The 26,208-nt window shown below is 41.8% G+C and overlaps 1 protein-coding gene across 5 annotated transcripts in view; it reads left to right on the top strand.

Moving 5' to 3' along the window:
• The first annotated feature begins 11,482 nt into the window (after positions 1-11,482).
• NLGN4X (neuroligin 4 X-linked) overlaps positions 11,483-26,208 on the top strand; it is a 258,721-nt gene continuing 243,995 nt past the window's right edge. For 3 of the 5 annotated variants that reach the window (XM_065900329.1, XM_065900328.1, XM_065900327.1), the window contains exon 1: positions 11,483-11,954. In XM_065900329.1, coding sequence (XP_065756401.1) covers positions 11,483-11,954 — 472 coding nt within the window. Of the gene's footprint in view, positions 11,959-26,208 lie in introns of all 5 variants that reach the window. The other 2 variants (XM_065900331.1, XM_065900330.1) reach the window with 2 other exon arrangements.

Raw genomic sequence — 26,208 nt, 5'->3', positions numbered from 1 at the left:
TTGCTATACAGCAGTAATTAACACAACATTGTAAATCAGCTATACTTCAATTTTAAAAATGACTAAAAGAGATATAATAAGCAGAAAAAAAAAATAGAGCGCTTAACATCTGGGACTCCTTACTTTACTTGCAGAGATCTCACAAATAGATCCTCGGAAATGGATCTGTACCTTAGTATTTAAAGTTAGGTTCCATCAAAATTGACTGAGACTGGTAAAGGGCCACAGAATAACACTTTTCATTCTTGTGTCAAAGGGCAAACCCAAGACACTCTGTCTTCACAATGAAACTCATACAGGCAAAAACCGTAGGGGCTGAAGCATGGGGCCCACAGGAGGTTTATGTTGGGGGTATGAATGGAGTCGCTGGTAGGGGGTTTACTATGGTACCCACAGGAAATCAGCTAACGAGAGCATCGTGGATGCTGACTTGCCATTTTTCTGCCTTTCTTGTCCAGGTTCCTTATGACTTCCTTCAGTATCTTGTCTCTTCCTTTTGATTAAATAACCTTTGCTGAGGACCTTCTCTTTCCCAAGTTTAACGGTTAATCATCTGTGGTCTTTGCCTTTCAGGTGCTCATCGTCTAGCAATTAATGTGAATTGACTCTGAAATAATGTGTGTTCCTTCCTGGTACAACTTTCCCACTGTCTGTAAATCTTGGTAGGCTTGTATTCACATTCTTGAGTTTCAGTCCTTCACTCCTCTCTTACCATCTGACAGAAGCCCTTGGGGCCAGTTCTCTCTATGTATCTAGAAGTTTCAATGCGTCTCTTAGACACTCCATTCCAAATTCCAACCTGCAGAAGCCCACAGTGCCACAGAAGGAGGGGCTGGGAAGAAGTGGAGCACGCATTTGCTTAATTGTAGAGATTTAAATACAGCCTTGACCTCATCATCTGGAATGTAGACTATATTCAGATGGGAGTTTGATTATGTATCGTCATGTTGATCAAAGTGGGTCACGGTGGAAGCATTGAGTAAAACCTCAGGAAGTAGTTATAATTAGCTCTCGTTTCTTTGGAGAACACTCCTTGTTGCACATGTATATATATTTACGTACACGTACATATGCATATGTGGTGTATGTATTCACACACACGTATATGCCCCTATACCTACGTGCAGTAATATCCTTAAGTTACATCCTATGCTGTGCCCATTTTATAGGTAGGAGTGTGGAGGCATCAATGGTTTCCAGCCTTCAGTGGTTGCTGACGGCGTTGAATTCTGGGCAGCCCAAGTCCAGAAGGCACGTCCCTAACCCTTGCCCGTACTCCTTCCAGATATTTAACAGCCGGATGAGTAGATGTTGCGATGCCCAGCGGTGTGTATTTGAGCCTGTTTTTCAGGTTGCTCACACTTAGACCGAACTATCTAGCAATGGGTAATCCACATCACGTATAATATGTTTTATTGATCACGTACAACATGAAGGGCCTTGCACAAGGTGCCGGAGAGATTTACAAAGAATGGAGAAGGCATAGTACCTGAACAAAAGGAACTTAATACCTCAGTGGGTTGGTTTGGAGACACACACACACACACACATACGTGCACGCACACACACACGTGCATCATATTATATTATTAGGTTATATATGTGTATATTTTAAAACTATATACATATAGTTATATATATGTATGCATAATTTCCAGTACGAACTCTTGCAAAATAACCCCATATAGTCAGATATGAGAAGGTGGCAATGGATTCTTTGTATAGGATAGTGAGTACAAGGAATCCATGAATATCGGGGAAAACAAGAATTAATATTCATTATGAATCTGGGTGTAGAATTCAGGTGAATGTAAATCTAGTGACATTTTTATCCTGCCCATAGAGGTTTTGTGGTCCTGAAGAGTACATTTTTTAGAAATAGGGTTGTAAGCCTGTTTTATCTGCTTCTGACACCGCACATCTTCCCGTGTTCTTCAGTGCCAATGGTCTCCCCTGAATTATGGCTTTCTGCCTCATTGGAGAACTTTGTGTTCCCACCGCTTCCCTATGTCACGTACACTCAGTTTTGAGGATAGCCGTCTGTGGTTCCCGGGGATCCTCAGGCTGAAGGCCACAGCAGAGGGCACGTCCTCCAGGTCTTCATGGCGCGGTCCAGGGAGCTGAAGCTCTGGGTGCTGAGTGATGGGTCAAAGGTCGCCTGGCTAGTTAGCGACCTAGGCAGTAGCGTCTTAGGTGACCTGACTCTAGTTTTAGCGATGCTGTCAGCCACTGCTGCTCTTTATGGATTGTGTGGGCGGATGGCCCATTGCCTTGGGCTTGGCATGTAACCTTGGCCTTGATCTTTTTCCTTCCCTTTTAAAATTTCAGATATTTTCATTTAAAATTTTAGATTTTTTTCTTTTTTTTTTTGGCGGTACATGGGCCTCTCACTGTTGTGGCCTCTCCCGTTGCCGAGCACAGGCTCCGGACGCGCAGGCTCAGCGGCCATGGCTCACGGGCCCAGCCGCTCTGAGGCATGTGGGATCTTCCCGGACCGGGGCACAAACCCGCGTCCCCTGCATCGGCAGGCGGACTCTCAACCACTGCGCCACCAGGGAAGCCCCCTCAGATATTTTATTAAGTGCTTGGGAAAATAAAGTGAGGGCAAACCTATATAGACATGCATCTCTTGATGGAAATTTGCACTGTGAAATAACCATGCTCATAAAATGTGCACTACATGGAAATATATAAATACCCACATAGACGCTAAACAAATACACATACGGTCCTACTAGAAAATAGAACATTACCTATATCTTTGTATTGTGAATTGTGACCCTGGATAGGAGTTAACTGTCCCAGAATTTGGTTTTAATCATGCCCTTCCTGTTTTTTGTATTTCAGTACAAATACAGCTCTAAGTAATGTACTGTTTAGTTTTATGCAATATCATATCAGTAACATCACACCATATGTATTCTTCTGTGACTTGCTTTTTATTTGGGGGATTTATCCGTTTTAACTTACAGATCCGTTTTTTATGTTTCACTGTGTGTAGTATTCTGTTTTAATATGCCAGCATTTATCCATTCACCTCTTCGTGAATGTCTGGCTTCTTCCTGTTCTTTTCTTACTATGACTACGGCTGCAAATGGAAATGTCTATCTCCCGACATGAATATTCAAGAAGCTCTATGGGACAGATACAAACGATTTAAACTATATAGTTTGTATATAGGTGTGTGTATGCTTATCTACACCAAAGTCTTCTGCATGCTCGACTTTCCTCCGTGACACAAATTTGTGTCCTGTGTGGCCACACTACTTGTCACCGGCGTGGCGTGGGATGGGCTCAACATCCGTGCCCAACACTTGGTGCCATTGGGCTTTTGCATTTTCGCTAACCCTTTGTGATCTCTCCTCTCTTTGACCAGTAACCAGTGAGGTTACCGGTAACCACGTCTCTGGTCCTGTGTTAAGACCCTCAGCAGATGTGAGGACTTAGTGTATGTGGAATCTTGGAAAGGGAGCCACCACAGGTGGCTTTGCATTTACCTAAATAACTAGAAAAAGGATGGTACTAATTATTGAACTGTGGAACAAAAGCATGGAGACAGTTAGAGGAGCACAGAAATGAGATTTTTCAGAGACCGGCTGTCTTGAAGGCATGACAGTTTGACCTTGATGATCTGTGACTTGAGTTTGGTGAGAGAGCTCCACACAAACCCTGGACATATTTGCAAATTACTTGATTTAGATTTGGGAATCACGTTTGGTAATAAATAGTTTTTAAAAAATTAAACATGTATTTATTAAATTTTCTGTTAAGTGTTGAACATTTTTCTTTGCCCTAGGGCTACAGTGATCAAAATAGATTTTTTGAAATTTATTTTTTATTGAAGTATAGTTGATTTACAATGTTGTGTTTCAGGTGTACAGCACAGTGAGTCAGTTTTATATATATATACATATATATATATACACACACACACACATATATATACATATATATATACTGTTTCAGATTCTTTTCTCTGATAGGTTATTACAAAATATTGAGCACAGTTCCCTGTGCTATACAGTAGGACCTAGTTGTTTATTTATTTTATATATAGAAGTGTGTATCTGTTAATCCCAAACTCCTAGTTTATCCCTCCCTCCCTTCCCCTTTGGTAACCATAAGTTTGTTTTCTGTCTGTGGGTCTATTTCTGTTTTGTACGTAAGTTCAATTGTATCATGTTTTTTTAGATTCCACATATAAGTGATAGATATTGTGTGATATTTGTCTCTGACTGACTGACTTCACTTAGTTTGATAATCTCTAGGTCCATCCATGTTGCTGCAAATGGCATTATTTCATTCTTTTTGATGGCCGAGTAGTATTCCATGGTATATATATGTACCACATCTTCTTTATCCATTCATCTGTCTGTCGACATTCAGGTTGCTTCCATGTCTTGGCTATCGTAAGTAGTATTGCTTCTATGAACATTTGATATAGATTTGGAAATCAGGTTAGGTATCAGTCGAATTAGACACAGAAAGTCAAGCATTTAATGAGCTTTTAGTACATGCCAGTCCCTGTGCTTGCTTTAGATGTACACACAACGAATAAGGAAAAAAGCACCGCTTTTAGGGACACTTTCATGAGAGTATAATCTTCAAGTGGGCAGGAATTCTGTCTCATCTCCCGCCATGTCCCAGTAACTTAGAATAGTGATCTTTATGAAATACTGATCTATGACTAAGTGCTGGTGTTTTATTTCGGTGACCACTGTAGATTCTGTTGTCCACATCATTGCTCTAGAAGAAACATCCATGCTTTATTCCTGATCATATCTCTGGCCTACATCTCCATGGTGTATCTTTCTATCCAGTCAATCCTTTTTTAATTGAAGTATAGTTGATTTACAATGTTAATTTCTTCTATGCAGCAAAGTGCTGTAGTTATACATACGTATACATTCTTTTTTATATTTTCCATTATGGTTTACCACAGAATCTTGAATATAGTTCCCTTGTTGTTTATCCATCCTATATATAATAGTTTGCATCTGCTAACCCCAAATTCTCTATCCATCCCTCCCCCAAACCCCTCCCCCTTGGCAACCACAAGTCTGTTCTCTATGTCTGTGAGTCTGTTTCTGTTTCATAGGTAAGTTCGTTTGTGTCATATTTAAATTCCACATGTAAGTGATATCATATGGTGTTTGTCTTTCTCTGTCTTACTTCACTTAGTATGACGGTCTGTCCATCCATGTTGCTGCAAGTGGCGTTATTTTGTTCTTTTTATGGCTGAGTAATACTCCACTGTATACATGGACCACATCTTCTTTATCCATTCCTCTGTTGATGGACGTTTAGGTTGTTTCCATGTCTTGGCTATTGTAACTAGTGATGTTGTGAACATAGGGGCGCATCTATCTTTTTGAATTATAATTTTGTCCAAATATATGCCCAGTCTGTCCAGTGTCTTGACTGGACCACCTATAAGCCATTAACTCTTTTTCCTGGGTTTAGTCTGGGTTCTGGCTCTTATTGCAAACTCCAGTTCCTACGACTGTGGCCCTGTTGTTTTCTTGAGCCATTAAACTTCAGTGTGAGAACCGAAATGGTGACGGAGGTGATGGAGTTGATGCTTTGAAGCCCCCACTGGGCATACAGCAACCTTGAAGATAGTACATATGGCATCTTCACTCTGTAATTATTTACATCTAAACTTCTTGGTTCAAAAGGGTGGATTTGGATGGGATCTGGTTTTTAGAACTGAAAGGAAGTACAGGGATAGATGTGCAGAGAGCTAGAAGATTTGACAAAAGACACAGTAGATTGTGACTGTGCCCATCCAGGAGATAAAATCAAAGCCAGCATATTAAAAAATACACAAAAATGTAATAACTGGCTGATTGCCAGCATCAAGGAATCTTGAATAGGGAGTGTGTGTGTGTGTGTGCACACACGTGTGTGTTGTCAGCCCATGTGCAGAATGTCGAGGTTGTTCACGTAGATAACAGGTGCCCTGGGCCACCTCACGGTAGACATCTGTGTTGTAGGATAAAAGATGAACCATACCCCCCTTGGGTACCATGAAACATTGGTGGCCTCACCAAAAATAAAAGAAAAAATAAAACCGGGGAGGTCTACAGGTTGTAGTTTGGGGAATGGCTGTTGCAGACTTTCTAGGAAACAGTGTGGCAGGATTGTTTTACAAGCTCATTAATTTTACCAGCATCTATTGTTCTTGGTTCCCTGATGCTTTGGGATGTGAGATGAAAGTGAATCTTCCAAGTGCCTCTTGGTGTCAGCAGACTGTTGGTAGCAGATCGCGCGTCCCAGACCTTCGATGGAGCTGAGGGTCACATCAGGGGAGGGCTGTGCCACCTCATTAATCCTCTCATGTTTTTTTCCTTTCTTTTCTTTTCTTTTCTTTTTTTTTCCTTGGAAGATGCATCCACAGAGTTCTGTCTTGTAATGTATTTCGCAGCCACAGAAAGGTGAGGCCGTGAACACCCAGGAGACATGATTTTATTCCTTGGAAGGCCAAAACACCAAGATAAATTTGATCAGGGCTCACCTAAATTAAATATATATTGTAAAATTAAACCAATCTCAATTTGAGTGATCTGCACTTTGGAAAGAAATTTATTGCCATTTTTATTTTGACTCATTTATAGTTTAGCTTGCCTGAGTAGTTGGAGCCAAGTCTCAATTACAGCCTCATACAGAATGACTGTCCTGTAGAGATCATTCTAAACTACCTAATCGAGTTATAAATCAAGTCGAAATGCCACTCTGAGAAATTAGTCTGTGTGAAACTTTTGCAGGGAGAACATGCTATCAAGGCCTTCCTAACTCCCCAGTTGTATGTATGCAGTGAAGTTACAGTTTTTGTTCTCATTTGTTTCATTAAAATTTTTTCTTCAAGAATTTCCTTTGTAATATCTTGTTTTTTTTGTTTGTTTTTTGCGGTATGTGAGCCTCTCACTGCTGTGGCCTCTCCCGTTGCAGAGCACAGGCTCAGCGGCCACGGCTCACGGGCCCAACCGCTCCGCGGCATGTGGGATCTTCCCGGACCGGGGCACGAACCTGCGTCCCCTGCACCGGCAGGCGGACTGTCAACCACTGTGCCACCAGGGAAGCCCTGTAGTATCTTGTTTTTATTGTGGAAAAATTTGAAAATATATAAATACATATTATAGAGAAAATAGGTAACATATTTATAAATATGTGTATTATACATATCCTAACTGTACACATATATTATGTGTAGCTATAACAGCATTTCACTCCTTGTAAAATTATTTTCAGTGTGACGTTTACCTGAGAAGTCTTTTTTTGGTCCTCCCCAAAATAAATTTATAATGATTTTTAAATGAGGATGCATATTTAAAATAGGTTTATTTTTTAAACCTTCATTGCTAAAACTTTTACAGTTGCCAGATGTTTGAATGTGACACACACAAACACACACACATACATATATATACACACACAAACGTAAATCTAGTGCCACTGATAATTTTCAAATGTACCCACAGGTGCTCAGTCGTTTACGTGGCCACCATGATCCCATATTTGATGATTTACAAATCATTTACAAATGGAGACATTTTTGATTGTTAAAAATGAGAGGCGGGTGCTACCAGCCTCAGGTGGGTAGAGACCAGCGGTGCTACTACGTACCCTACAGGGCTCAGGATGGCCCTCGCCACAAAGAGCTGTGTGGTCCCAGATGTCAGCAGTGCAGAGTCTGAGAAACAGTGCTCGGCATTGGTGGTATTCCATTTGTGCAAACTGCTGAATTCCAGAGCATCGGGAAGTAAGATAGCTCGGAACGTATGATTGTTTTGAATGCCTAGCCTGGGCTTCATGAGTGTCCAGATACCCGCCCCCCCCATTCCCCTCCTCTTAGGTCCGGCTGGTTCATGGTCTCTCTCTGGCCTTCAGAACCTTGCGGGGAGGTAGGCTTGATCATACAGGTGAAGCAGGAAGTGTACGTGTGCCCTCACTTGCTCAATCTTAACGAATATGTGACATAGAGGTGCTGTCTTCCACATGGAGCTGGAGAAATGATGGAGTGGACCAGACTTCCTCAAGGCATTCACGTTGTAAGTCCTGGGACAAATCCGCCAACTGAATTCTACCTTTATGGAATTCTGTGGGCCCGGGACTATGTGATGCCTCGTGTGGACCAGCTCAGTTAATTCCCAGAGAGTTAGAAACACATAAGTAAAGAGAGGCTCAAAGAATTTAAACTACTCGCTCTATACCTGCTTCATGCCAACCCTGGGCTGACTTCAGTGCATTTTGTCTCCATACCCGGGAGTGTTTTGAGCAGGTCTGTGTTCAAAATCCCGGCATTTCATGGGTGTTGAGGAGACCTTTTCTCTGCCCTGCCCCTTTGCTCCCTTGTGGCTCAGCCCAGCCCCACAAAGGAGGCATGACATGCCATCTACTTAAAGCTCAGAGAGGTTGGCTCACTTCTCCAGCTCACAGAGAGGTAGCATTTGGGGACCCAGGTCTATCAGAATCAGAAATTACTGGTATCTCCTATGACCATGAGGAAGGCTTGAGAAGGAAGTACTGATGCTGGTTCTAAACCAGAAGGGCCTTCAGAACACAAGCTTTCAGACAAGTCAGCACCTCTTTCACGTTTTCTGTCTGTCTCTTAATTATTCAGCAATTGGATCATGCTGTGGCAGAAATCCAAATGTTGTCTCCAGTACAAAGATAAAAGCAAACACATAAATCAGCCATTGGGTGTGATGCGAATTTTCACTCTCAATGCTACCATCCCGTGTTGTAGTGCATTTTCATCCAACTCTGATTAACTTGGCCCAGGATGTCATGGATGACAAAATTTCCCCCAGACGTATTCTAGCTCCGTGATAAGTCTGGCTCAGATATGTTTCATTAGAAAATAAATTATCTGTTTGACATATTCTACTCAACCATTCCCTGAAATGAAATGCATAATTATATTCCAGTCCAGAAAGACTCTGAATAACCCAGAATAATCTGTGTCCTTAGAAACACATCTGTCTATTTTCAGCTGAAGAATGCTATATTTAAAGGTAGAGTCCTGTAGGGAACAGACGGGTGGTTGCCAAGGGGGAGGGGTTGGGGGAGGGATGGAGGGGGAGTTTGGGGTTAGCAGATGTGAGCTTTTATGTATAGGATGGATAAACACCAAGGTCCTACTGTGTATCACAGAGAGCTATATTCAGTATCCTATGATAAACCATCATGGAAAAGAATATATAAAAAAACTATGTGTATGTATAACTGAATCACTCTGCTGGACAAGAGAAATTAACACAACGTTGTACATCAACTATACTTCAGTAAAAAAAATGTTGATTAAAAAAAGGTAGAGTCCTTGCAACACCTCATGAAGTGTTTTCTGTTTCTAATGCATCATTTATAGTACTCATGTGCGACATTCTTGAATGTCCTATGCGCAGTGGTTTATCTGGGAAGAGTCGTCATGTGATCCCCGTAGGGACAAATTGAGGTGGTCCTTTTTTTTTTTTTTTTTTTATTTTGGTGGCGCCACGTGGCTTGCAGGTCTCAGTTCCCCGATCAGGGATTGAACCCGCGGCCCTGGCAGTGAGAGCGCCGGAGTCCTAACCACTGGACCGCCAGGGAATTCCCAAGGAGGTCACTCTTTAAAAGTTAACTCCTCCCAGACTCAGTAGGAAGGTGACTCAGTTGTACCAGAAGGTTCTTTAATAGGCTGCAGGGTTTACCCTTGAAGGCATGCAGTGCTTTACATGAAAATCGGGATCGCTGTATCAACACTCTTAATTGTGGATGGTGTCTTGATGTGACAAGCACTACAGCATGTACTTGAGATACAGCATCTTGTTCAATTTCTTACAAGGAAGCTGAGATTCAGGGCGATGATGTCTGGAGCCTACAGACACGTGCCCCTGCGTAGCCTGAGGAGGATGAGTGTCCAGTGTAGATGCTCTTTCCACTGCATGTTGCTCCCTTTATGTTCGCCGGTAAATATCCACCTGGCGTGAAGCCAGTCTGGTCTGGATGCACACTTCCCTTTACCCGTCTTGGAAAACTTGTAGAGCTGCACTCATAATACGTTAGGAAAAAGTGACAGGTTTTTTTTTTACATTTATTTATGTCTTTATTGTGTATTTATGTATGTATGAATTTATTTAAAAATTTTATTGGGGTACAGTTGCTTTACAGTGTTGTATTACAGTTTCTACTGTACAGCAAAGTGGATCAGCTCTACGTATCCATATATCCCCTCTTTTTCGGATTTCCTTCCCGTGTAGGTCACCACAGAGCATTGAGTAGAGTTCCCTGTGCTATACGGTAGGTTCTCATTAGTTAGCTATTTTATACATAGTAGTGTATATATGTCAATCCCAATCTCCCAATTCATCCCACCCTCCTTCCCCCCTTGGGGAAGTTTGTTTGTTTGTTCTCTACATCTGTGTCTCTGTTTCTGCTTTGCAACACTCTTTGACATAAATCACAGTGATACCTTGTTTGACCCACCTCCTAGGGTAATGAAAATAAAAACAAAAATAAACAAATGGGACCTAATTAAGCTTATAAGGATTTGCACAGCAAAGGAAACCATAAACAAGACGAAAAGACAACCCTCAGAATGGGAGGAAATATATTTACTTTATATTGGAGTATAGTTGATTTGCAATGTTGAGTTTCAGGTATACAGCACAGTGATTCAATTAAACATATACCTATATCCATTCTTTTCCCATATAGGTTATTACAAAATACCGAGTATAGTTCCCTGTGCTATACAGTAGGTCCTTGTTTATTTTATATATAAAGTGACAGTTTTCTTAAACATCTGAGAAACAGTGTTTTGGGAGTGCCTATCCATTGCTGGGCTAATATTATCAATAATAGTGCAATTTGGAGACATCAGTACAGTTATCTGTGCAATGTGTGTAACTTTCGGCAGTCTGTTTGTTCATTCAACAAAGACTTGAATGTTTCCGGAGTATTGGCATCGTTCTCGCTGATGGGACTCACTGTAGAAATTAAGACAAGTGATTGTCTGGCGAAATTCTACTGCCCGCAGATGCCGCTCTACAAATTCATCGGTGAATGAGAATTTCCTTGCGTGATGTTGAGGGTTGCATGGAAGACACAGCAAACGCCATTGGTGGCAGTCTTGCCTTCCTTAGCCTTGTCTGCTTTTTTCTCCCATTAGGCTGACCGCTCTGCCTTGGAGGTCTCCTAAGTGATCGCTGCCCCGGGGAGGTGTTGGATGGTCACCGCTTCCTTGGAGCCTCGCACGGGCTGGAATTCGGCACCAGGATTAAGAGAGGGCTGCTGTCCCGTAATGGGCTGCCGAGAAGACCGCCGGGTTTGTTGTTAACCTTGGGCTCTGTCTATGACCCATCAGAGAGGCTTCCTAGCAAGCCCTTCCCCTCTCCAGGGTCTTGGTCCCTGGAAAGCCGTCTCTCTCTGCAGGCTCCCTTCACGGCTTGCTTTGCTTGGAGTTGCATCGCACGGGCGCCCGCGGATGTGGTGGTGAACCATGTCGAGACCCCAGGGACTGTTATGGCTTCCGCTGGTCTTCACCCCCGTCTGTGTCATGGTGAACTCCAACGTCCTGCTGTGGATCACCGCCCTGGCCATCAAGTTCACGCTCATCGACAGCCAGGCGCAGTATCCTGTGGTCAACACCAATTATGGCAAAATCCGGGGCTTGAGAACACCGCTGCCCAATGAGATTTTGGGTCCAGTGGAGCAATACTTGGGGGTCCCTTATGCCTCGCCTCCTACTGGGGAAAGGCGGTTTCAGCCCCCGGAACCCCCCTCCTCGTGGACTGGGGTTCGGAACGCCACTCAGTTTGCTGCCGTGTGCCCCCAGCACCTGGATGAGCGGTCTCTCTTGCATGACATGCTGCCCATCTGGTTTACTGCCAATCTGGATACTCTGATGACCTACGTTCAAGATCAGAATGAAGACTGCCTTTATTTGAATATCTATGTGCCCACGGAGGATGGTAAGTACTTATTCTAAACAGAAAACACCTGCTCGCTCAGCCTCAGATTTGCCAATATAATGTCCTGTGTGTGATATTTTCTATAACCATTTTTTTTTTCATATTCAGTTATCTCAGTAACGTACCACTTGTTCAACTTGAATTGACGCAGTGTCTAATCGATGGAGAGTACCATAATTAATGACTTAATTCTTTCCATGTATTGCCTTTTTAGCATTGCTGTAGCCTTTATTTGCAGGTGATTACCAGTCTGAGCATATAGTGTTCTATGTCATACCTGAATCATCTGTAAAGGAATGGATCTAGAGAAACTAATAGAATTAAGAACATTTGCATGCTGAAGTGAGCGCCTGAAGATTATACAAGGAATGGTTCCTTTGGCTCTAATGCCTTAAGATATTAGCACTTTTTGAGTCTTAAAGGGATTGTTTTAAATACACAAGCAAGGGATATTTGATAAAACCATTGGACTTGATTGTTTAGAATCCATGTTGTTGATATAAATTTGGACTTCATTTCCTGCCAATATCCACTGCAATCAAATGGCAAATGTGTGTCGTCAGATGATTCGAACTACGTTAGAAAAATGATTTTCTTGCTTGAACAAAATGCCCCTTTTCTTTTGGATAACACAACAGTGAAAATCTGTGAAAACAGTCATGTTCCATATATTAACTTAATCCAATACTAGTAAAACTTGGATACCTCCTTGTTCAAGTAGACCTTAAATTAAAATGTTTGCTAAAGACCAGCCAGACTCAAGTTCGTCTACAATGAAAGTCCGTTTCTCATTTCTTGTTTGCATGTGCTCTTTTTTATACAAGGAGAAGGAAAAACATAGAATGAAATCTTCCTGGAACTTAAAAAAAAGTAATTGAGAGGAATCATAGCCACCACTGTCTACTATAGAAACTGAAGTGTGTCCTTGTCCTTGGTAACTTTCATGCAGACATTTCTTTTCCTTTTTTTACCTTTAATCCTTGGGAGATGTTTGTCAGTGAGCTTTGGCTGAAAGTCTGCCATAAATGATGACATTATTCAGTGATACCCAAAGTCGGATCGCATCTGCCATATCGTTCTTTCTCCGTGCAGATGCAAAGAGGTGGCGTGGGTACCTTTCTCGAGAAACCGGGATGGGGGCAGTCTGTTAGGGAGATGACAAGGAATGCCCAGAGAAAGTGAAAGGGTTGAGTTTCCTTACGTTAGTAGTGTCTGGCATGTGACTATTGTCACGATGGTGACAGATCTCACAATTACCTTGTAAAGTCTAGGTCTTGAATAGGGTTCAAGGGGTTAAACCGACACTGGACGCCTTACTTCCATGCCCTGCGCTGAGCTGCCGTAGTGCTCAGTAGCTGCTTGGTGCATATGTAAGAGGATGGATAACCCCACCCAAACCAATTAGAGTTCTCAGTTCAAAGCCACCTGGGTCATGGTCTTCCTTATCATGAACTATTCAAAGAAAGGAATACAAAGAAGCAAAGACAGGGTGGTGGAAACAAAACAGGGTAAAGGATTAAAATTGCTTTCATGGGACTTCCCTGGCGGGCCAGTGGTTAAGACTTTGCCTTCCAATGCAGGGGGTGCGGTTTGATCCCTGGTCAGGGAGCTATGATCCCACGTGCCTCATGGCCAAAAAAGAAAACCAAACGAACAAACATAAAACAGAAGCAATATTGTAACAAATTCAATAAAGATGTTAAAAAACGGTCCACATCAAACAAAAAACCTTTAAAAGAAAAATAAAAGAAAAATAAGAAAGAAAAGAAAAGAAAAAAGAAAGAAAAATAAAAGAAAAATAAAATAAAATTGCTTTCATCATAAATTTGATATGCTGGTGTCTCTGAACCGGTGACTTTATAGCGTTCACCTTCCAAACAAGGACACTTCACATAGAAGGCCTGCTTCTGAGAAGCAGTTACACCGCCCAGGAAGACAAATCAGTAGCTTCCTTGATGACAGACCCATAGATGTGCAGTTGTGTGGATTGACCCCGTAAACGATTCGGCCGTTTCTTTGTGGTTCAGGACTGAATAGGAATTTGGGAATAGGAACACGCGAAAAAAGCTGCCTAATAGAGAAGCAATCTAAATTTAAGAATAAAGGCACTGCTACCTGTTGATTCCTCTGGGCTTTTTAGAGCACTCTGGCACACGATACCTCACAGCATCTTGGCGGGAGAATCAGAAATCTAATAGGGGCTGAATAGGTAACTTTGATCTCCCTACAATAGATACATAATGGAATTTTGCCGGCGAGGGAAGCTATATGCCCGTGTGTTTGCAGAAACAGAAAATCACAGCCTATTGGGTCAGGAGTTTTGAAGGTTTAAAAAGAGATGATTTGCATCCATTTGTGAATCAACATGGAGGTTTAGATATTTAATTATTGGTTATTGCTAAATGAATAAACCCCACTTGTACAATAACACATGGAAATTACGGCGTCGTGCTGATGTCTCCGAAGACCTTGCTTTAGGGCATATCTTAATTCATAACAGTGCATTTCATTAAATGTGTGCACAGCCATATTGGCTATTTGGAATTCAGTATTCCACTCTGGTGCTCCATTAGTTTTTTCAGGTTTGTCGTGATGCATTCATCCAACGGTGTGGCCATCTGACTTCCCTACCAATGGTAGTTCTGAGTTCCTATCCTGTGCTAGTCAAGCTTCACATGTTGGCATGGCAACAGAGGCAAGCATGCTTAATTTCGAGAGACACACAGAGACTTGTTGTAGGCAGAACAATGCCTTCTCCAAAGAAGGGCACGTCCTAATCCCTGGAACCTTTGAATATGTTACCATACAGGGCCAAGGGGATGAAGGTTGCTGATGGAATTGAAACCGCGAGGTGGCATTTTCTGGCGGGCTCTGAGGAGCTCCGGTTCTATATGTCTCAGTGTAGAAAGAATTCAGTGAGAGACTTCCCTGGTGGTCTAGTGGTTAAGAGTCCGTGCTCCCAATGCAGGGAGCCCGGGTTCAATCCCTGGTCAGGGAACTAGATCCTGCATTCTACAACTAAGACCCAGAACAGCCAAATAAATAAATAAATATTAAAAAGAAAAAAAAAGGAATTCAGTGAGAGGCAAAGTGATAGATAAGAAGTGATTTATTAGAATAGGACACTTGTGAGGCTTACAAGAAGGTAGGCGAGAGGGTGCCATGAGCCACTGAGAACTTAGTGGGCTGCAGTTTTTTTTTTTTTTTTTTTGGTGGTACGCGGGCCTCTCACTGTTGTGGCCTCTCTCGTTGCGGAGCACAGGCTCTGGATGCACAGGTTCAGCGGCCATGGCTTACGGGCCCAGCTGCTCTGCGGCACGTGGGATCTTCCTGGATCGGGGCACGAACCCGCATCCCCTGCATCGGCAGGCGGATTCTCAACCACTGCGCCACCAGGGAATCCCTGGGCTGCAGTTTTATAATCAAAGGAAAAGTGGGGAAGGGGAGAAGACCACCCTCTTCCTCATTCTTGGGTAGACGTCAGGCTTCCGTCCTTAGCTTGTCCACCACATCAGGCAGGGGAGTTTTCTTGTCCCCCCACATGGTCAAGCTGGGACTGTCATGGCACATGGAAGAATTATTTCAGGTCTCAGTACAGTGAGGGTCTTTCACTTTGAAATGTCACCGTTTCATAAATTATTGCTTTTTATGTGTGCAGAGAGCATGTCCTAGGGGTATTAACTTACTGAGCTCACTGGGCAGGATGTGGGTCTCATACCACCATTTTTTTTTATTGTTTTGGGGCATGTCCTGTACTTCTGTTGCATGGTTTTGTTGCTAATAAGGCTGCTTGGCTTTGTGGCTCAGCACGCCTGCTTTCTTGAATGATCATTAACTTACGGGGTCTCCCATACTTTTTCCTTTATGTACAATCCCCTAGTGGGATTAACTATTAAATTACCTACTTTGTCCCTTTACTCTGTCCCTATGGTTATGGTATTTGCTTATCCATTGACTTTAAGATGGAGGGAATATATTCTGGTTTATCTGGGTGGGTCCATATTTAATAACAAAGACGCTTTGTTGTGAATAAGGAAGCAGAAAAGGTGATGAGGGCCAGAGGGAAGCAATGGAAAAAAGGCACAGTGGCCATTGCTGCCTTTGAGGACAAGGCGAAACCAAGAGTTGAGGAACCCTGAAGCCTGTCGAAGCTGGAAAAGGCAAGAGATGGGTTCTCTCCTTGAGCCCCAGAGAGAAGCACAGCCCTGCCCACCCCTGAGTTTTAGCCCAGTGGAACTCTGACCTTCAGAACTCGAAGATCCTGAACATCTGCCGCTCGAAGCCGCAACATTGGTGGCAATTTGTCACAGCGGCAACGGAAGCTCATAGAGTTTTGCCGGCCTTTAATATAAATACCGTAATTGAAAGCAACATACACAGCACTGAAGAGTTGTTCTAAGCTTTCTGAGTTGCTCCCCATTCTGAGATGCTAATTCGTTTGTTACCCTTTCGACCTCCAGAATAACTGGTTAAAAAACAAGCAACCCACACACTCATTTTAACAGTGGGTCGTTAACATGTGCTGCTTTCCCTTATATATATCAAGGAGACAGAGTTGGTTCCCGTTGGTGGGTGGATATTTTGCAGATCTGAGGTTTAACCTGTAGAAAGTAGACACCCAACTTTTGGTTCCTCGTTTTAGAACAGATTTATGGCAGCTCTTACTAAATGTCATATTCAAAAGATTCACTGATTTTACACAGGAACATAATGAAGGAGTATTTAAGATTTCCCAGGCATCTAAAACAGATGTCCAGAGTAGGTGTCAGTGAATGGCATAGAGCAAAACATCCAAATGGTCATCTTTTCTCATCTGTCTCTGCAAAATGTCCCTCAGGAAGGCAGCTGTACCTCTAAATGTCTTCTTCTGTGTTAGCAAAATCTTTTGGGCTCCCCATTCCTTCCCTCTAGACCTCAAGATCTGATCTGTTATGGGGAAAGTGATTCTCTATCCTTTAAAAAAATAATTTATTGATGAATGTATTTGACAGAATGTCAGTTAATTCTTACCCGCCCCCCGGTTTTATTGAGATATAGTTGACATCCATTGCTGTACAGTTTTAAGGGGGACAGCATGATGGTATGGTTTCCGCATATTGTGAAACGATCACAGTAGTTTCAGCTAACATACGTCCTCTCATACAGGTACGAGAAAAAGGAAAAAAAGGAAAAGTTGTTTTCCTCATGATGAGAAGTCTTAGGATTTACTTTCTTTGCAACTTTGCTGTGTCTCATAGAGCAGTGGTGGCTAGAGTCACCGGCACTATACATTATACCCCTAGTACTTGTCGTGGAACTGGATGTCTGTACCTGTCGACCACCTTCATTCAATCCCCCATTCCTCTACCCCCACCTTTGGCTGCAACAAATCTGATCTCTTTTTCTACGAGTTGGGTGGTTTTGTTCGTTTTTCGTTTATTTTTTCAATCCATTTTTTATTGGAGTATAGCTGACTTACAATGTTGTGTTAGTTTCAGGTGTGTAGCAGCGTGAGTCAGTTATCCATATACATAGATCCACTCTTTCTTAGATTCTTTTCCCATAGAGGCCATTACAGAGTATTGAGTAGAGTTCCCCGTGCTCTACAGCAGGTCCTTATTAGTTATCTGTTATATATATATTTGTGTATACGTCAATCCCAATCTCCCAATTTACCCCTCCCCCGCTTTCCCCCTTGTTGGTAACCATGAGTTTGTTTTCTACCTCTGTGACTGTTTCTGTTTCGTAAATAAGTTCATTTGTAATATAGTTTTAAGATTCTACGTGTAAATGATATCATGTGTTTTTTGTGTAGATTCCACATAGAAGTGAATACAGTGTTTGCCATTTCCTAACTTCACTTAGCGTGATGCCATCAGGGTCCATCCACGTTGCCAGAAATAGCAGGAATTTCCTTTTTTTATGGCTCAGTGATATTCCATTATGTATCTACACCACAAATTCTTTACCTGTCCATGCATAGTTGGACACTTAGGTTGTGTCCATTGCTTGGAAACAACCTATGAACCCCTATGAACATGAGGGGTGCAGACACGTTTTCTGTACCCTTTCTAACGTCAATTCAGTTCACTCCTTCAGCTCAGGTTGGAGGATTGGTCAGGAACTTGCCTGCCAGGGGGCAAATGCCAGCCTGTTCCCTTACCAGTTGAGTGATTATGGACAAGTTCCTTGGCCAGTACATGCCTCAGTTTCCTTGTGTGTAAAATAAAGATGAGCTGGGAGATTTTAGGTATTAATCCATATGAAGTGCTTTGTCTAGTATCTTGTACCTATAATGACTCTGTAATCTGATGTTGGTGGAGCATAGTTAATAGTAGAAAAGAGAACCAGAACTTTTCAGCTAATTTGCATATGCATATTGGTCTAATATAATGTCCAGTACATAATAAATGTGTATTGTCTATAACATAAGTAATTACTATAGTATTGGAGGGGTCAGCTTAAGAAACAGGACCAAGCATCCATCACTTCTGACAGTTCCCAGTATGGCTTTAACAAAAGGGAATTTTGAGGAGTGACATTTTTAAAATAGAAGGTATAGTTGATTTACAATGTTGTGTTAATTTCCGCCATTACAGCAAAGTGACTCAGTTATATATATATATTCTTTTTCATATTCATTTCCATTTGGTTTATCACAGGATACTGAATATAGTTCTCTGTGCTCTAAAGTAGGACCTTGTTGTTTATCCATTCTATATATGATAGCTTCCATCTGCTAACCCCAAACTCCCAGACCATCCCTCCTCCATCCCCCTCCCCCTTGGCCACCACAAGTCTGTTCTCTCTGTGAGTCTGTTTCTGTTTTGTAGATAAGGTCATTTGTGTCGTATTTTACATTCCACATATAGGTGATATCATATTTGTCTCTGTCTGACTGACTTCACTTAGTATGAGAATCTCTCGCCCCAACCATGTCACTGCAAATGGCATTATTTCAGGAATGGCATTTTTTTTTAAAGAGCAGAGTATTATCTTGTTCTGCTTTATTCCTAAGCTTTATCTTTTTTAGCCTGAGTTGTCAAATGGATTTTTTAGCATCCTGTTTGAAGTACAGAAATTAATCATCAAGAAAGCATTAAAATTCATTTCTTGGAAGAGGATCTGAGAACATCCAACGACAATAGCACTATTTTTTTCTGTGAGATAACGGAAAAATTAATTGCCTTTCTCTTTTCATCACGTCACAAATAGTTCGGTTGTATTCAGAGTGGCAAAGTCTAGTTCAGTTGTAGGCAGAGTGGCAAAGTTTAGTTTTAGCGGCAAAACCTAAAAGCTGACCAAGTTAACACAGTGAGAAAGATGTTTTAGCCAATCCACATCAGCATGCAGCTATGTGAAAATCATTAAATGATTCCCATTTTCATCTGTCAGGGGGGATTTCTGATGCCGTGTAGACGTGGCTTGTAAGTGAAGATAATTAGGAAAGATTATTTAATAAGTATCTCCCTGACGAGGATTAATTGAAAAGAATTTAGTATTTTGTGAACACGGTTAAACTAGAGTAGATTTCTGACAACATGTGTTTCTCTCCCAGCTTAAGAGATTCACCAATAGAAAAATAATCCTGTGGTGGGTTTAGAAATTATATATATTATGAATAATGCTGTTTGGTCAATGGGCCTTATACTTGTTAGAGTAATTCAGAAAAACTGTTGTGTAAAGAAGAGAATTTCCCCTTACACTTGTCATTTTCCAAAACAAGAGTTTTAACTCAATTCCATTAGCAATTTGTAATTTTTTTCACAATTAGAACAAGTCCAAATGACGTAGGATGTATTAAAAAAAAACCTTTGCTATGCATGCGTATTATAAACGTCGCAAACAAACTGTTCAAGATAGAAAGTTGAGGTGCAGTTAGTCTGCTAGAGTATGTATCGGTGTCCAGAAATCTCCTCCTTATTTACTCGTGCAGTCTCGCCCCCAGGACATGTAATAGCTTCATTTGTTGCCAAGGACACTGCTGGTTTGGACACTGTTGTTTCTTTGGCTTACTGTCTTGGCAAAGCCGTCAACCTTTTTAACGTTGAGTGACCTCAGTTATGAATAACAACAGTACTGTACTTCCTGTGAATATCAGGGTTATAGTGATTTTGGAGTAAGCTACTGTGTAAGAAATGATTATAAAATAGAAAAAAATTAGTATGTTCTTATAACTTTAATTTTTGGGTAATTCAGTGTTCATCTCATTACAGTATCTGTCATTCGAGCACTGAAGTTCCTTGAGTGCCCAGATGGGGAGTAGGCTCCTGTCTATCTAGTCTGTTGTTTGGTTTTCCTAAACCAGGCTGTCTTCAGCAGCCCTGCATAAATAAATCAGACCTACAAATCATCCAGGAACTCACAGGCAACCAAGGCAGAGAGAGAGTCTGAAAAAGAGTGATCTATTCATGTGCTAACCACTTGTTAAGACAAAATGAAGACGAGAGACACGGTAGTCTCTGTCTTATTAATTCAATCGAATATTCTATTTAAGCTTGGCAAAGTGAGTTTCCACAATTGGAAACAGAGAAAAAAAAATGAAAAGAATTTTTCTGGTTAGATTTCACATGTCTGATTATTTTGAGAGGTGATGACTGGCATTGGTATATAGTTTGTAGTGTGTGTGTGTGTGTGTGTGTGTGTGTGTGTGTCTGCGTGGCTGTGTTTGTGTGTAGGATGTTGGAAGAAAGCCCACAGGAAAAAACATCCGTGATTCCCTTAAGATCCAGTGTGTTACAATTTTCTGGAAAAAGCCAAAAAGCACATGGAGATGACAAGACTCTGCTGTCCTTTCTGAATTCCAGGCACTCTGAAGTTTCCTTAATCAAGGTGGTCTCTCGTCCATTGTGAATGTGATTGTGTGTACAATAGTCAAGTTTGCCCTGGGGAAGAGTGTGTGTTCCCATCAGAAAGAGAGGAACACTGCAAGTATTGATTTGTCTCAAGCAAAGGAGCTTTCGTAGTTGGTTTTGACACAATCTGAAAATTACATGTTCCGAAACACTCCTATCAGTTTTCTTTAAAATGTATGCTCTGAGCAATGTTCTGTTCTGTCTGTTTTACGACATGACATAATCCATCATTCCATCAAAAAATGAGCGTATTCACCTGACATCCCATCTACCCTATCTACACATCCCATGTGTTCACTGTAGTTCTAACCCCAGCCAGATAGTCGATGGATCTCCAGGTCCCAACTCTGATTCTTTGTGTGTTTTCTTCTCTCCTCCATTCCTTATTCTCTTTACAACCTTTTTTAGGTGATTCATTGAAGAATATTGATAAATCACTATTTGCATTTAACATATGCAGGGCTTTGGGTAAGTCCAAGAGGTGATGTAAAGAAATGTAAGCCCTTTGACGGGAAAGTAAATGAGTCCGAACAAAAACTAAAATTTCAGAAACGGATCAGTTGGCGCAGTGAATTCAAGCAGGGAATGCTTTACGTTTCCACGAAAAAAAAAAAAAAGAAAAAAGAAAACAGTTTGAAAGTTATGTTTTCCATTGAGGAGCCATGATGGAAAGGTTTCCACCAATCTTGAGATGAATATCCAAGGCATATACTCCTGTGTTGTGGAATGAAGAAGGGCTTTCTGAATCCCCCAAAATGAAGCTTATTAAATGTTGCTTCTCTAGATGGACCAAGACATAAAAAGAATAAAATGGGGAAAGAGGGAGGGATAAAATCATGACAGAACTATAGGAAGGTGCTTTGATGGTATAGTTTAACATGCAGAGTACTCACTTGGGTGTTTTTTGCATTGTTATATTTTCGACATTGGAGGATTCATAAATGGAATTCCATCCAAAGGAATGCTAATGCATATTTTTCTTCTCAACAGACTGCAATAAAGTTAAATCAAGGAACACGAGGTTCCTTTCTTACCAAAGTCAGATGTACTTATCGCCTGGAATTTTTTTTAAAAAATCATTAAAAGCTTTACTGCGTCCCCCCAATTTTTACCTAGTGAAATACTTTCGTAACTCTATATTTTATAATGTGTACCTCTGGATAGCTAATGTGATATTGCTATAATATTTTGTGTGTTTTAAAAAAGTAGTTTAGATTTAAAAATAGAGTATTAAACCTTAGAAAACTGTATCTTCCCTAAGAAAATTACACTGGTAAAAACATATTAGCTTAGATTAGATATTTCCTTCTGAGTTTAAATCAGATAATGAGATCAGATTCCACTGTAGCACATTGTACAAGGATGTTTGCATCTCATGCAATTTTTTCAAAGAAAGGGATTGTGGTACCTTGAATATCCTACTACCCAATCATCATATTACCTGGGGGTGAGTGATGGCATCAACTAGCACATAAATCACAGAATTGTGAAATCTTCCACATAGAAGGAGCTGTGGGACCCATTTCACCCAGACTTTCTCAATGCAGTATTCCTCTGGTCATTAACCCCCTGAAGCCGTAAGCAGAGGTGAAACATCCTTCTCCGTATTCCTAGAGCTTCACTCCAATCATTTTACAAGGCTATACCCCCAGGAGACTGTAAACCTTTGAAAGCATTTGTGAACTTAATGAACCATCTACTTAAATGTATGGATCAAATGGACGACGGACAGTTCCTGGACATGCAGCCCTTTTTGGAGGTGGCCGATGAAGACGTTTGCAGGTTTGTAAGGGAGTTCCTTTCACCGTTGGAAAGGGCTGGTGATCTGTCCATGTGCCATCTCTACCAACAGAGCTAAAGGAAAGCCAACTGGATTCCTTCCTCTCCCAGCCTCTTGCTTTGGAAATCATTGAAGCCAAGATACTGTGTTCCACCTCCTGCAGATGCCTTTAGGACCCTCTCATCCTCTTCCCTAGCCAACTGTGGGGAGCCTATCAATTGAGTGTCTTACTCTTAGGTGGATGTCTTGGTACCAAGAATTATTGCCGATGTCAACCCATAGGCATGCATTTGCTCTCGAATCATGATATGTGTTGTATATACCTGGAGTTCATGTTAGTTTTTTTCTTTGGCAAATGCCTTCAGCTCTTGGCTCATGTATATTGAACCTGAAACTGCATGTTTTCATAATTTTTTTAGAAAACAATAATATATTTTACAGTATGACTTAGAACGTGAAAGAAAATACGATCCCTCTGCTTCCTACAGCAAACGAATCGCATGCACCAGGATGAAGAAATTTGCAGCTGAGGCTTGGATTTTCTCACAGGGCGTCGCCTGCACAAGAATTACCAGTTGCAGCCCAGCCAAAATCTCTTTACTGCATGTTTCCCTGAAATACAAAGTCCCAGAGGTGTTACAAAGGAAGGAGGTGGAAAATTGTGACGGAATGGCCAACACAGTAATGGGTTCCTAGTTTGGGGAACGCCATAGGTTGCCTGATTTTAAATGCAGTCGTCTTGGGCTTCCTTGGTGGTGCAGTGGTTGGGAGTCTGCCTGCCAGCACAGGGGACATGGGTTCGAGTCCTGGTCCGGGAAGATCCCACATGCCACAGAGCACCTAAGCCTGGACACCACAACTACTGAGCCTGTACTCTAGAGCCTGCGAGCCACAACTACTGAGCCCACATTGCCACAACTGCTGAAGCCCGTGCGCCTAGAGCCCGTGCTCCGCAACAAGAGAAGCCACCGCAATGAGAAGCCCGCGCACCTCAACGAAGAGTAGCCCCCGCTCGCCGCAACTAGAGAAAGCCCGTGTGCAGCAACAAAGACCCAACGCAGCCAAAAATAAATTAAAAAAAATAAACGCAATCATCTATAATTTGATTTAATGGAGGTAGAATCATTTCCAAGAAATTAATTAAAGTTCACAGGTTGGAAAAGAGTTCAACATCTCATATGCCTTTCTCTAGACTTAGGCGGAAATGAACTTCCGCTAGCATTTTCTTCAAATGAAGATTGTGTCGTTGTTTTTATTCTTACTGTGTTCATGATTTAAATTAGACCAGCTATGAGAAGGTGCTGTGAGGAATCTGGGGGCTTGTGAGATATGAAATGGTTATTCTAAGACTGCAGAATACCAGTCGGAATCTTTTAAAGACTTTTACAGACCATGCCACGGGTATGTAGTCTTCAGACTTTTCTCTTGTCACAGGCTCTGACTTGACCTGAGTTACGGGTAGAACTGTGTCCCCCGCCAAAAGATATGTTGAAGTTCTAACCACCCCCCCACCAGTACTTATGAATGTCACCTTATTTGAAAATAGGGCTTTTGCAAATGTAATCAAGGTAAGATGAGGTCATACTGTATTAACCAGGACCCTAAATCTATTATGACTGGTGTCCTTATTAAGACTGGTGTCCTTATGACTGGTGTCCTTTTAAGACACCATATTTGTTAAAAAAAAAAAAAAAAAAAGTTCAGTTTAAAAATGGGCAGAAGATCTGAATAGACCTTTTCTGAAGAAGACATAGAGATGGCCAACAGGTACTTGAAAAGATGGTCAACATCATTAATCATCAAGGAAATGCAAATCAGAACTGCGAGATATCGCTTCACACCTGTTAGAACGGCTACTATTGAAAAGACAAAGTGTTGGCGAGGGCGTGGAGAAAAGGGAGCCCTCCTGCACTGTTGGTGGGAATGTAAATTGGTGCAGCCACTATGGAGAACAGTATGCAGGGTCCTTAAAAAAATCAAATAGAACTGCCATGTGATCCAGCAAACCCACTTCTGGGTATTTATCCAAAGAAAGCAAAAATACTAACTTGGAAAGATATCTGCACTCCCATGCTCATTGCAGCACTATTTACAATAGCCACGGTATGGAGACAATCTAGTGCTCATTGATGGATGAGTGGATAAAGAAGATGTGCTATATATACAGTGGAATATTACTCAGCCATTAAAAGAAGGAAATCCTGCCATTTGCAACAATGTGGACAGATCTCAATGGCATTATGCTAAATGAAGTAAGTCAGACAAGGACAAATACTGTATTTTTCCCTTATATGTGAAATCTAACCCCCCCCCTCAAAACTCCACAAAAAACAGAAAAGCCAAGCTCATAGTTACTGAGAACAGATTGATGGTTACCAGAGGTGGGTGTTGGGAGTGGGAGAAGAAGAAAAAGAGCCCTGTAAGTCTCACTTCTTTCATGTCTAGGACTCCATAAAAAGAAAAAACAAACTTCCGGGAAGCCATACCTTCTCTGTGAAGCTTCGCCCGTGGAATCCAAGTGGAGTTTTCCTCAACGTGTCAGAAAGAAACTAAATCTTTCCTTCCTAGGAAAGATAGTCAAACACATCACCAAGAACACTTTGCCCTTCTTGTCTCTCTTGGGAAAAAGGCTCTTAAAAGTAAGAGACTGGATCTTAGAATCTTAGCACAGGTGTTCACAGCTGCACTGTGACCAAATGGTGAATTTAATAAATAGGTATTGAGTGCTTAAATTGGAAGAAGGAGGAGAAAAAGGAGGAGGAGAAGGAAGAGGGAGTAGAGGGGGGAAGAGGAGAACAGAATGAAGACAGCAGAGATTCCCAGGGAGGAGACCACGGGAAGATGGAGGCAGAGACGCAGAGATTGGAGAGATGCACCTCCAAGCCCAAACCCACCAAGGATTGATGAAAAACACCAAAAACTCAGAGCTGAGACACAGGCAAGGAACAGAGTCTCCCTGAGAGCCTACAGAGGGAACCAGCCCTGTTGACTCCTTAATATTGGATGTCTGTCCTGCAGTACAGTGTGACCTTTAAATTTCTGTTGATTTAAGCCACCCAGTTGGCAGTCATTTGTCCCAATAGTGCTAGCAATCTTAATACAACGTGGACTTTTTGTTTTCTGTCTTTACCTCCTGCCTCGGCCAGAAGAAGCTAGAACAGCTGTCGTCCACGTTCACGGTTCCTAAAACCGTCTCTGTCTTTGGGAAGCTCTTCTGACACCCTCGTGGTCTCCTGGATGTCTTCTCCCCCTCTCCTCACCAGGGAAGAACATCTTGGCTTCCCATCCCCCAAGGCAGTGGTTTTCCACATGGAAGATTCTATGCATTAATGATCCAGAAAATGAATGTGACGTCCTTCTACTGAACTCTCGTTCCTGAGAGGACTCATCCTACTACTGCATCCTATACTTCCTTCTCTTCTTTGAGAATCAACTTCAGGCTATCAGCAGGCCCAGCTCTTCCCTCTGAGACATCTCAGTCCATATCTGTCGGGCCCTAAGTGTTCTCATCTTTCCCTGGAAAGTTCCAGGCATCACCACCACTTGGTGTAGACGTGTGTGGTGGACTGACTCAGCAAGGCCTCGCGTTACCCCGGTGTCCTGGTAGTCATGCCCTCGTGGAGTTCCCTCTACTTGCGGG

The sequence above is a fragment of the Phocoena phocoena genome, chromosome X (genome assembly GCF_963924675.1).
Source record: "Phocoena phocoena chromosome X, mPhoPho1.1, whole genome shotgun sequence".
Taxonomy (NCBI): Eukaryota; Metazoa; Chordata; class Mammalia; order Artiodactyla; family Phocoenidae; genus Phocoena; species Phocoena phocoena.
The sequence above is the reverse complement of the archived record's forward strand: the minus strand, read 5'-3'. Positions and strand labels throughout refer to the sequence as shown.